The sequence below is a fragment of the Acanthisitta chloris genome, unplaced genomic scaffold (assembly GCF_000695815.1).
Source record: "Acanthisitta chloris isolate BGI_N310 unplaced genomic scaffold, ASM69581v1 scaffold1876, whole genome shotgun sequence".
Classification (NCBI taxonomy): Eukaryota; Metazoa; Chordata; class Aves; order Passeriformes; family Acanthisittidae; genus Acanthisitta; species Acanthisitta chloris.
The window spans coordinates 460,776-474,036 of NW_008677582.1; the positions used below are offsets into that span (position 1 = coordinate 460,776).

The 13,261-nt window shown below is 39.4% G+C and overlaps 1 protein-coding gene across 1 annotated transcript in view; it reads right to left on the reverse strand.

Annotated features, from left to right (window-relative positions):
• Positions 1–12,051, reverse strand: part of LOC103803981 (RNA-binding motif, single-stranded-interacting protein 3) — a 341,464-nt gene extending 329,413 nt beyond the window's left edge. The window contains exon 1 of the mRNA XM_009076562.1: positions 11,909–12,051. Coding sequence (XP_009074810.1) covers positions 11,909–12,051 — 143 coding nt within the window. The remainder of the gene's footprint in view (positions 1–11,908) is intronic.
• Between the last annotated feature and the right edge of the window lie 1,210 nt (positions 12,052–13,261).

Consider the following 13,261-nt stretch of genomic DNA (forward strand, 5'->3'; position numbering starts at 1 on the left):
ATCCCAAAGATGGGCTTTATTAATAAAAAAGCTGACTTTTGTGGGTTTAGTTAGTACTCAGCTTAGTTCCACTGAATTTACCTCAAATAAACAGAAGGGTCTTTAAAACAAAAGGTGAATTTAAAACAAAGGAAAATCTTTTTGGCAACAGCTGATTGTTGTTTGAGGAGTTTCAAACAACAGATTTGCCCCCAGTTGGCAACAGAAAAGCCAACCCAAAATATTAGTTCTGAAGCTGGGAGAGGGCCTTAGCTACTGAATTGCAACTTGGTCTGCAAAATGTCAATACAGCAGATGCCTGATGCAGCACTTCAGAAAAGCTGGTGCGAGTAAACTGCTCAAGCCAAGAAATTCATATTTAAAGCTCACATTGTCCAGCTACACTCTGCACATTGTGCCACAATTTTTTACATAAGTCTCACTCATGCTGGCCGATGTTAGCCAAGGAAATCCTCTGCAGACAAACAGGACAATCCACCCCACCGTAGGTCCAATAAAAATCACAGGCTCTATGGAAATCTCCAAATAACTCGACATAACATGGGTGAGTTAAGGATAAAGTTTCAAGCCTGAACTCCATAATTTCCTGTCTTTTGCTAGTCTACACAGCTCTTTAATGTTATGTTAATATCATTTTTGTGGGTGTGATTGAATTACCCGCCACTCTTGATGCCAGCATTAGTGGATTTCTGTGTAACAGGAGAGCATACTTTACTGCACATACTGTTGCTAAATACCATTAAGCAGACCAGCTGCAGACCTCCTGATATCAGGACTGGAGGGCTACCTCGTTAGGAGGCAACAAGCACTTCACTGCTGGCATATGGCCTGAACCCGTGAGCCCTCAGTATGTCCAACATCCCCACCAGACAGCCTGCCACAGCAGGTCCCCTGGCTGAAAAAAAAGTACCCAGGCCTGGAAATCTGCTGAGAGCACACAGATCCCTCTCACAGGCTCAACATCCAGGGTCCGACATGATGCTGCCGTGACTTGGCAGTCTGAAAAGATAGAGATGTATTTACTCGGCGACATTTCGGCTCCAGGTGCAACAGAGGGCTGCTAAACTCTCCACTGAGAAAATGCCTCACACACTGGTGACAGCTACTAACTAGTGGCACAGTGCTTTAAAAATCTCTTTCAGAAGTCTTTGTGGAGAGATTAAAATGCCACATGTACTTGAGTTGTAACAACTCTAGGGCAGCCTCCGAAGGGAGATTTAACATGAGTTCTCATCAATATCCTTGCACTGCTAACCAGCACCTACTAGGCAAATTATGAGCCTGACTACTGTACAGAAACAGCCCTCTTTTGAGGAGGATTGCATTAGGGAAGAAAAGGGGGGGAAGGGCAATGGAAAAACGTATGAGGGAGAATGAGGAATTCAAGTCTGTTCCACATAGTTGGCTCAGTACACACTAAATCGTACTGACAGACAACATCATCCAAGCAGCAACAATGAACTCTAGTTACACTTCTTGCCACCGTAACTCACCTCTTCCTCAGCACAAAGTGCCTCATATGCTGGCTGACAGAGCAATACTTGCCCAGAACCAGTGGGAGATTCAGCTGCTAGCGCTCAACTAACAGCAGCCCCATGTCCTCAACGTACCGTGGGAATAGCATAGCAGGGACGAGAAATGTGGACTTATGATTAAGAGAAATTCTTGTTTCTCTATATGTAAGTTCAGTAAGGACCAACAAACACAGGAATCTAGCAAGAACTAACCATTGTAAAACCATGTTACAACAGAGACAGGTTTTTCTTAACACTCCCTGAAAACAGAGATGAAACAACTACAATTCCCAAAGTGCTGATAGCATTATAGCTATATCGTTACAGCCTGTCTCCCTCATCTATCAATTACATCTTTAGCCCAATTCTGACAGTAGGCAATGAGCAAAATCATGTAATGAGTATAGTGCTTGGCTTTCATTTAAACTCCCCCAATGACTTGGTCATGTTCCATTTTGTTCCATCATAGACACCAGTTTTTCTTTCCATTTAGAAGCAATTGCTTTGAACTCATTTTATTCTGAGTCAAGAGATTGTCCTATATGAACCCTTCAACTGCTTGAACTGGCTCTATGTGCATATTCATTTGTTATGCACTTCATAAGGCATTTAATAATCTTTATATTGAAATATTTGTGTGAAAATATTGTAGAGCAATTAAAAAGCTTTATAGCAATACTCCATTTAACTGTTGATTTAAGTAAAGCAGAGGGGACGAGATACATTAATGGTGACTAGAAAAATTAAATTCTACAAAATTAAGTGAGACACGGCTTAGATCAAAATTCCTTACTTTTAAAAATAAAGCTTCAGGAGTGCTGCAGTTTTTTCATTCTATGGGTTTTTGTTACTCAAAGGCAAAGATGGACAGACACATGATTTACAATTAAAGGTAATCAAAACCTCAGAGGTTGACAGTCGAGCTTCTGCTTTTGACATAATGCCAGTATCAGTGCTTGGGGATCTCCACAGAGTACATGTTGCACCTCCTTACACTCCTGGCTAAGACAATTCATACAGCAGCTTCTGAGTATCATTTCTCCTACTTAGGAACACAGATGTTCCGGTAATTCATTTCATCCACTGAAGGACACATACGAACAGGTATGTCTACATAAACTAAACATAGTAACAAATGTCCATAAACATGAGAAGGAAATGATTTCTAACCTCAAAAAATTAGTTTTAAAAACATTTAAATTTTCCCTGCAGTCCTTGATTAAATTATCCAAAGGCTGGAGAAAACCATCTTATAATCAGAGACTTAAACAGCTCCATCTATTTTGATTCTTAAAGAAAAAAAAAGAAAAGTGACTGATTACAGTGTGTAATTACCTCCAGAAGGAGAATGGAAAAAGAGAGAATCTGAAAGATCCTTCATCTGATTATACCAAGAATGAAACAGGTAAAAATCAAGACCAGAAATTTTATTTGGAAGTGGCTCAGAAATTCTGACCAGGGAATACAGTTAGCAGGAACAAACTGTTAGCAACAATGGTAGGTTTGCTGTTGCTCTCATAGTTCCAATTCCAGAGTGTGTGCGCTTCTGGAAAACATTATTTACATCAAAATAAATTTTTATATTCAGTCCATGAGCGAATAAGTGAAATTTAAGGACCTGGACCAACCAGAAAATAATGGTAGACCATCCCCTGGACTCTTCTGGATCTTAAATTGTATGAATCTGTGAATTATTTTGTACCTTTCAATTATTAGTTTCCTACTATACAGAAGCCAAGAAGTTAATGTTCTTCTTGAATCAGTGAATTACAGAAAATAATTGAAGTTTCATAATTGGATTATAACCCCAGGAGTATATGGAAATGCTGAACTGGGAAGCTGAAAGTAAGGAAAGCATGTCTGTTTTCTTCTTATGTGATCACCAGGCAGCAACAGCCATAAATGCTGCACTTATTACCTGTATTACACTGAAACAATAACATGCCTGTGATTCTGCAATAACTGCTATTTGAACAGACTGCTGTGCTTCCATGAAGCTTACATGAGGTTGGGTGTCTGTTGGTAGAGAGCTTATTTCAAAATAGGACCTATATTTCCACACTGATATTACCTTCATTATTTTATTTAGAGTTGCCCACAGATCTGTAGCTACGTACTTTCCAAGAGCACAAGAATCCAGAGGCCCACAGAACCCTAGAGCTCATGGTGGGGACACAGAAAATACATGCCTAAAGAAAAAGAAAACCTTTTGAGATGTCTGTCACATGAACATCTTTTAAAAATTAGAGTGAAAACATTCCATCTTTTCTGTCTCTGTTTATAACAAGGCAGATATAAAAACCTCTGATGTAGTTGAAAAGATTCTAAGAAATTCCTTCTCTTTCAGGAAAATTAAAGACTTTTCATTTCTCACCACCAATCTAGCAGCACTGCTTGTCACACAGATAATTCTGGGAGGTTACCAAATACTTGGAATGAAGGACATTGTATGCTGCATAGCACAGTGCTCTTGTCGATGCTTGTTTGGAACAGTAGAGAACGTCTAGCAGCTGAACACAATGACATTTTTGTTTTTGTGCTGATAATATTGAATAGCTTTACCACCAAACTTGGCCTGCCACTTCCCCTTGCATAGAAATTGCAGGCATGCTCTAAGGTTCTTGCCATTAGCTGGAAGCATTGCCCAGGTTACTCTTGTTTTGGGGGTGTTGTTAAGCACAGCTAGCATTGTTTCCTTCCAACAAAGCTGTAGGACAATGTATTTCTCAAACAGAGCAGAACACTATCTGCGTCATACCTTCAAGAAAAGGATACAGAAACATTTCTGCTACACAAATGTCAGAACATGAACAGTGTGTCTCCATCTTTTCTCAGAAGTCAGTGACTCCTAAGGAGTATAAACCACATCCCAGTCAGAGAACTTCCTACTTCCTTCTCTGCTCTCTGCACATATAATACAGAAATTGGTTCTACTCTCCCATTGCTGCCACCAATTCTCACAGGACATGAGATCAGAAAGACCCACTGAACCTGACACTGCGGAATTTAGGAGGACGAATACCAAAAATGCAGACAAATCTAAACACATGGATGAGTTTCAAATCAGAAGAATCAAAGATAACTAGAACTTTCATTGCAACTAAAAAACCCACCACCAATAACTCAATGGACAGTAGTGAAGCAGCTTTTGTCAAACCAACAGTGCATTAACCAGCCTCCTCACTGGAAAGCACAAACCCAGCATCAGAGTTTTACAGGACGCCTCATGTGGCTGGAAAATTCAGACTGTCAGGAGATCCATGGTCATGAACGCTCTTCTATAGAGCAACAATCACATTACAAAACCAACCATTTGTCTCACAGACATACACAGTACAGAGTCTGTCTGTACTTTGGGCAGGTTTTGGCCATGAGCATTTTCAGACCCTTAAGTGGTTCCATCAATAGCCTCATGGACAGATGGAGACGCCATAGTTGACTGGCTGCACACAAAATATGCTGGAAAAGTAGAGAAAGAAAGAAAGAAAGAGGACAAGGAAATACTGGAAACACAGACATCTCAGAACAGGTCAGAAGAACCTCATTAAGTGTGTTGCCCTCTTTCTATCTCAACATCTCTCCTGCACAGTAAGCAAAACAAGTGGCTGTTCCGGGCATGCCTTTCACACTGCTACACAGAAGACTCAATATTTCTGTTAGGAGTTCTCTTTTTTGTTGTTTTTTTTCCTTGCCTTTTTTTTTCCCCCACAAGGACTTTAATTAAAATTCATCAGAAGAAATGATTTCAGCAGCAGTGTCTGAGAATGCTTCCTCCTCCTCTATCTTCCATTAAATCAGGTTCATCCAACTTGAAAGGAGATGAGAAACTCTCACTGACACTCTGTCACACTCCAGTGAAAAGACAGGCACATTCAAAACAGAGAAGAGTGCAGGTGCTCATTTATTACTTTACGTAGATTATTTATCTGCCTTTCTTCCTGACAATGAGAATGTTCACATCCCAGATGGAGCTCTCTGTAGTGCTGTGGGCATTTGCTGACCTAGAGTTTTGTTTTCCCTGATGAAAGAGGAAAGCTAAGAAGAGGATTGGTTCATTGTCTACTGGGGCAACTTTAATGTTTGTTTTTAACAACTGAAGACATTTGGATATTATTTTACTGGGAATTAATATACAAATAACTTTTCAATTCTATCAGGTAAGGGACAAAAAAGCTGTGCACATTCATGCCCATATTTACACACTGCAAAGATGTAATATTTATATAAGTGAGAGCAAAACTACAAATCAGCTGATTTCAGAAACCAAGGTGTTATTCAGGTGAAATACCCCTTCAATGCCTTGTATCATTTCAGACCTACAGAGCAACCTCAAAATGTTTCTAATATTCTTAATAAGCATCATCACTGTGAAGATGTCTTCAGTACAAGAATTAACAAATCATGTCCACAGCATTAGGTTCCTCTGCTTGTATGCCTACACATTACACACCTTAACGTTCACCATTCGGCTCCTGATCAAAGGCATTTTGACTTAAAACTATTAACCTTCTTTTCCCTTTCCTGCCCCTCTCAATAAACTTCTAGGAAAAGTCCATGACACAAAAGACTTGAGAAGAATACAGATTTCACCAAGCTAACCTGTCAGTGTGTTTTTCTGTGGTCTGGACACAAACACATTAACAAATGAGAGGAATATACTCATATAGTTCTCTCCTTGCTTTGTATCAGCATATCTAGTCCAACTGGGTATCTTTGCTGTGCTCGGCCCAGCAGTGCACACTTCCTGGGACTTTGATTTCCTCATTTTACTTAGAATAACAAAGAAAAAAGCAGGGAGAGTGTTGGCTTGGGCTTTTTCTTTCCTCTCAAGTGTGGGCATTTCTTTGGTTCCCATGAAGACTGATCTCTTCAGCAGATTTCAGAGCCATTCACAGTTCTCATATTACCAGGATACACCGAACAAAAATATCCACCAAGATTTGAAGCAGAAACTATTCCATATGATGCCACATGGTTCCTATATGAGCTAATCCCACTGAATGAGCGCTCTCACCTTCAAGCCCTCTCAAACTTTGCTATATCACAGAGCAATGGTGTCAGCTGATACTAATTACAGGAGAGATGTAGATTAAGTGGTTTTGTTTGAATGAATATTGAAGCCAGAGTGCACCTTGCTTTAACACACACAAGGTTACAGAATGCAGTAAATTCCTTTTATGTCTCCAAAGATTATTTCTTAAAACTAGAGGGGCAGACACAGCCTAACATTCTACTGCGACATAAGTCTTTGGGTTTTGTCTTCACCGGGGTCAGGATGAGAACATCAGTTTACATTAAGTACAAATTTTGTCTGACTTCATTGTGGAATAACAGATTTACTACAGGGATTCTTTGGGCTTTTTTGCTTTCAGCTCACTATGCTGATTGTATTTTGGCTCACCTTTATTTTATTTATAGTTAACAGTACTTATTTTTAGTTAACAGTTTCATGCAAAAAAAAAAATAAAAGGAAAGAAGTGGAGCTTACGTTCCCCACAGCTTCATTTCATCACTTTTCATATAATATGGACTGAGCTTATGTTCCCCACACCTTCATTTCATCACTTTTCATCACTTTTCATATAATATGGACTTGCTGTTTTCAGAAAATAAAAGAAAACAAAAATAGTCAGGAATGCACAACTCTTTCTGCCTTAACACTTGGCAAGGAATGACCATCATGAACTTGCTATAAGGCTTGGTCTAATGGAAACGTTTTACTTGTTGCAGCTATTAACAAGAGAACCTGTCCTGAAAGGCATCTTGAACCCCTCTGAAACCTTGATGAACTCAACCTTTTTCTGTAGGGGCAAAAAGAATGAACACAGTTCATTTCAAAAATAGTCTAGGATTTAAGCAAATTAATGTGTGATTTCTCAATTCATAACCTCAGTTACATTATCCTTGGGACTAGCCCATTAGTAGAATCTAAACAGTAGAAACCTGAACATTTATTCAGATGTTCCATGAGACAAAACCAAGGACATTCAGGATTAAATGAGAGGCTAAAATCTCCCCCTTGATGACTTGTCAAGGAGTCAAACAGTATACCTTCAGAAAAAAAAGGAAGACGAAAACAAAACCAAAACCAGTAAAACAACCATTCCCACTAATCCAAATCAGACCCAAAACCTTGAGTTATCTGCACAAAAATCTGTATCTAGAAGTTATTGAAGGAAAGCAACACTCTTGGCAATCACTATTCAGTAGGAATTTCCCATACCTGGAAAATCATTTATCTGGGGGACTCGAGTCTCATCTTACTCAAGAGTCAGCCTGAGCAGCACACAGAATTGCTGCTCTTTACATTTCTATTTTATTGCTGTTGGTGTTTTAATTAAGTCCTTTAATTTTACCCTGGATCACAAAGTCAATATGACTGAATCAAGATGGACAGGGATTATCTTTTGAATACATGTCAATGTCTTAATTGTGCAATGCAGAAGGCTTATTTTTTAGTCAAATGTTTTTAAGCCAACTTTTCTTTTAAAAATTACTGGGGAGGATGGAACAGATATTTTATATCTCTTTTCCCAAATTTCCCTTCTCCGAAACTCATTGTATCTTTTAAAAAAATTTAGACTTAAATCTTCTTCAGTGCAAAACTATAAGAACATACAAGACCAAAATCTTAAGAAACAGACTGATTTTTTCAAATTAAATGTTTCAAAGTAATAAAGCTCCAACGTTTAGACTGTGTATGAGATTTCCTTCAACCTATCTCCACTGGGATGTAGTTAGGAAGAATGGGATGTGTCCAGTATACGAACAAGGGACTATGCCATCTGTGTATGTTTTTAAGAGAATCTTGGAATTCTTCTGGATGAAATATAACACAATGCATGAAAATTAGTGACAGATTATGAATATTTCAAAGATAATAATTTATATTTTGCTTGTACACTGACACACCATGCAAATTTTTCTCTCGATAATATTACATTTTAAGGCTGATTATATTCCCTTTTGATGAATGGGAAAATACACATACAATGGTGTATACCACCACACCAGCAGAGACTATATACCCCAGAGAAATAAATGCCAATTATGTGATATTTGCTATTATTTTCATTAAATGTTTAAATTTTAGACTAATAAGTTCTGATGATCAGTGTGATCACAAAGGAGTATAAAGCCTCATTTTTAAATACCTCGAAAAAGTTTAAGAGAGGCCAAGGTCCAGTTTTGGAAGTTCTTTTACTCAGTGTTTATGAAAGTCCAAAATAGGATCCACACATAAAAGAATGACAGATTCTTGCACGCTAAACACTCTTATTCACTCTTTTTCAATGTAACCTTTGACAGAGTTGTTGTATAGAGTCTCAAAAGATACAGCGCAGCCTAACAGCTCTCTGCTGCAAAAGAGAATTTGATGAAACTTTGCTGGACACACGTTAAACCAAATACTGAGGACCAGAACCACACAAAATCTTCCAGCAACAATTTTTTTTTTTCATTTACTCAGCTACTGTACAGCCTATGATGACTTGTTTTCCTTTAGTTATATGAACAGTTTGACAGATTACTGTGACAAGGTTACTCTCAAATTGATAAAAGGTTTGATAGTGTCGGAACATTTGTCAGAAACGTCTGACACCACGTGTAATGGACTCTGCACTTCAAGCATCAATGGTACTCCAGTCTGCTGTTTTCTATTTAGTGTGCAATGCACACCACCCAGAAACACACAACAAAACCACAGCAAAGCAGGCAGGATTCACCAAAGGAGCCCTGTACTTTATCAAGCAATTCTGATTAAAGGGTTTCTCTTCCAGAATCCACGTGGAAAAATGCAATTAAATGAAAAATTTTACACATGACCTTAAAGAATAATCCATGTGGAAAAATGCAATTAAACGAAAAATTTTACACATGACCTTAAAGAGTGGCCTCCTTACTGGAATAAACCTGGAAATGGGATGGTCTATTATAAATGTACATAACCAAAAAGCATTTCCAGTATTTCCTGTATTTTTGAAAGAGAAATATTGTGGGTTTAGTACATTATTCCTCAGACCTGTCAAATATCAGACATTACAAGTGACAGTTGTACTGCTGGCAGCCTTGTCCCATGCTAGAACAGAGGAAATGGGTTCAGAAGGGCTCATTTTAGGTACTGGCAGCTAGCTCAGGGGAACCAGTGTGCTAGGCATAAACTATCTTTGGTGAATACGTCCCTTAGATGTAGCTCTGCAATAATCTTGCACTGCAAAACAGTAGTATGGTTTACGGATTGGAATTAAGCTTTTCACTTCACACCTTGTGGCAAATTATGCTAATACTTCTATGCAGGAAGCCTAAGAGGCAGCACCTTCTGCTCATTTGTGAATATCTGTTCACGTAAGTCTTTAACGTATGGTGAGCCCCCAGCCATGTAAACTAGGAAAGAGCACGACAGATGATAACCTGAACAGACAGCAGATTGTGGGTTTAGGTTTTAGTGGGGTTTGGGTTTTATTTGTTGGTTTGGCTTGGTTTCTTTTGTGGGGGGCAGGGGAAGAGATAAGGGGTTTGGACCTTTATCCACCTCTACTGTGTAATCATCTGCAATGGTAAAAAAAACAACTATGTGGTTTCTCCTCATTGCCATTCAGCTGAAAGACAGAAAAATAATCAAAATGAATGTCATCATTTTTCTTAAAGAACATCTGTTCACACAAGAACCCCATGATAGCAAGACAAAGCCCTCTAATCATAGACCAGATAAAGTTTAGTGGAGCACATTAAAAATTTTGCCACAGTGCCAAAAGGAAGCTTTCATATACTTGATGTGTACTTCCCATATACAGACAAAGGGTAGGGACATGCTTTCTGAACTTCATGATTCAAGTATTGCTGCTCATACCACAGCCTCACACCATGACTGCAGCACTAAGCACCAAAGCTGTGAGGCTCCACCAGGAATAGTTAGTTCAGTCCTGATCAGCTGAAAGCATTTGTGTGAACCTAGGAAGGGTCAGACTGCAAGAAGATGTATAGCAAAATAGCTTTTTGAACGTCAGCAGAGTACAGTCAATTTATACCTACTGAGGATCTGGCCCTTGAACTGGGACTATCTGTGACTGTCATATGGGGAAAGTGTCAATGAATGTGGTTTGTACAAATGTCAGACAGGTACACTCACAATTCAGCTTGCATGAAATATGAAACATCACCAGCAGATTACAGTTCTGTGAGCAGTGAGCCAGTTCTACCTGCAGTAGGTTTAACAGAAGAAAATCTCAAGGAAGAGTTTCAAACTCACGCAATTTTACTCAAGACCAGACATCACTTCAGTAAGACTGTTAAATTCCACTCCTGGCCAGTCATGTCCACAAAGTATACTCAGGAAAGTCTGTCCAGATTTTTGATTAAACAGTTCCAGACTGTTACTGACTTTACCCAACTTCATTTATTGATCATTATTCAGAAGGCTGATTTGTGATGACCAATACCAGAGATGCTATTGTCTTTTGGAATAGATTATTCTACGGCAAAAGCATTGCAGTTCTGCATCATAATAGGGGTGGATTTCATTTTTAAAATCTCTCCATGTTCTTATTTCAACACAAAAATTGCATTGTCCTAAATTCCGCCCAGGTGATCTCTGGCTGGAATCTCTAACTGGATTATTCCCCCCTCACATGTCATCAATGATAATCCAGACTTTGGAAATCCAATCAGGTTCTCATTTTGACTCATACTGCTGACTACATTCAGTCCAGTGCAGAAGGGTAGAAGGGTGCACCATTTTAGGAAGTAGTTCTTTTGATGACGCATGAGGAGCAAAGAGCTCCTATTTGCTGCCTCTGGTTTCAACAGGAATAAAATGTGATAAAACCAATATTTATCAGTGCAATCTGTAAATATGACTCTCAAGATAAACAGGGAGGTACAAGGTGCTACTTTCTACATCATTTTTCAGTGGAAGTGCAGTTAATTAGATGTTAATTATATGGCTACAAGGCCACCTTCAGTGGGTTTCATACTTCTCAATCTATGAGCCCAGCTATGTGTGACACAGCAATCATAAAACATGACAGATGATTGAGGGAGGAACACCTATGTTTTATTATGCACCAGGTTGTGATTCACAGATCATTGTAACTATAAAATCTGTCATTAGGGAGGTTTTCCTGCCATGCAAATTCTCCTTTTTAAAGTAAGAAATCAACCAGATTAGAATAAACAGAAGTCAATGTGAAGGCTCTCACCTCTCTATTCCCCTAAACTCATTACCCAAAGGTTTTCAACAGGCGTTAATTAGCTATTCACACTAAACAAATAATAGTTAACCTTCAACTGCAGGAGGTTTCTGGTGTCTTTTTTATAGCCAGACACAAGTGTAAACTGGAAGGCCAGCTTTGACATCTTCCTACCCAGAGAAACTTGAGTATTTTAAGTGCACTTACGGCTGGCACAGCTTGATAAGGTCCTGGTCAGTGGTGCCGGGTGGAAGGCCTCGAATGTACAGGTTGGTTTTACTCAACTGCTCTCCGCTGCTGTTGTTGCTGCTGTTGTTGCTGCTGTTTGTGCTGGGGCTGGGAGGAGCCATGGGGTGGGGAGCTGGTGCATAGGACTGCTGGAAATAGAGCAAAACAAAAAGGTTGTTACTGAAAAAGGAACAAGCATGGCAGACGCATGTGCTTTACCCAAGTAACTCCAGAACTATGCTATGCTTGTCCTGCCCTCCCTGACCATCTCCAGCTGCCCACTCCCTCTGCACCCTGTCCCACCCAGCAATACCTTTCAAAACAGGACTGACGTTTTGGGTTTAGCCAGGGCTATGAAGTGCATTATTTTACTTTATTTTATTTTACTCTGGAATTCAAGTAGCTAGATTATGAGCCATTTTATCGAGATCACAAAATAAAGCTCTGAAATGACAGATACTCAGGGAGTAACTAGTACTGAAGAAAGAAGCTAAACACAATCTGCTTTAAGAGTACTCTAAGACACAAATAAGAATATCTAGCCAAAGGTACAGAAGCTGATGCCAGAAGCCTAGTTAGTCTTTTCTAAACATGAGGAGCACCCAGTACATGCAGAGTCAGGTGGCAGAAAGTTGGCTAGCGTAAGAGGGGAAAAAATTGCGAAGCAGCCTGAAAAGACACTGTTGTTACGGATCTCTTTTGCAATAGAGAAAATGTTTGGAAAAGATGATCAGGCTAAGACCTCTCAAAACCTTACCCACTTCTGAACAACCACAAACCACACACAACTGAGAAACACTGGTTGAAAAGGGAGGCACTCTGAGGGAAAACACAACTCCTTGCTAATTTCCTGATAAATACACGCTATGGAGATAGACGCACACATACTACAAAAATTACCTAAACACCTCTGATCTGAGGCAACAGGGAATTTTAGTTGCTGACTCTGACCACCAGAGTATTTATTCACCACAAAGAGCACTTGCCAGGAGAGTGGAGAAGTGGTTGGAAGGAGGAAGCCACCCTACCATCACTGTGACCTATGCAGAAAAGCTGAGATCTAGAGGAGACCTTGTAGGAACTGGAGGATGCTGAGGGCTGAGCTCCAGATGAGCAGCCAGGGGAACATGAGTCAGAGCTCCAGGAATGTAACTGCCTGCTGAGAGGGGGGAAATCCCATTTCCACAAGCTGATCAGAGTATTATGCTAGCTTTATGTGTGGTAACAACAGCAGGTAAATGTTGGGCCAATGCTAAGTTAACCATGCTATGCTAATGAACTAATAAAAGTAAAACATCTGCAATTTTCATTATAGTAGCAATGACACTTTAG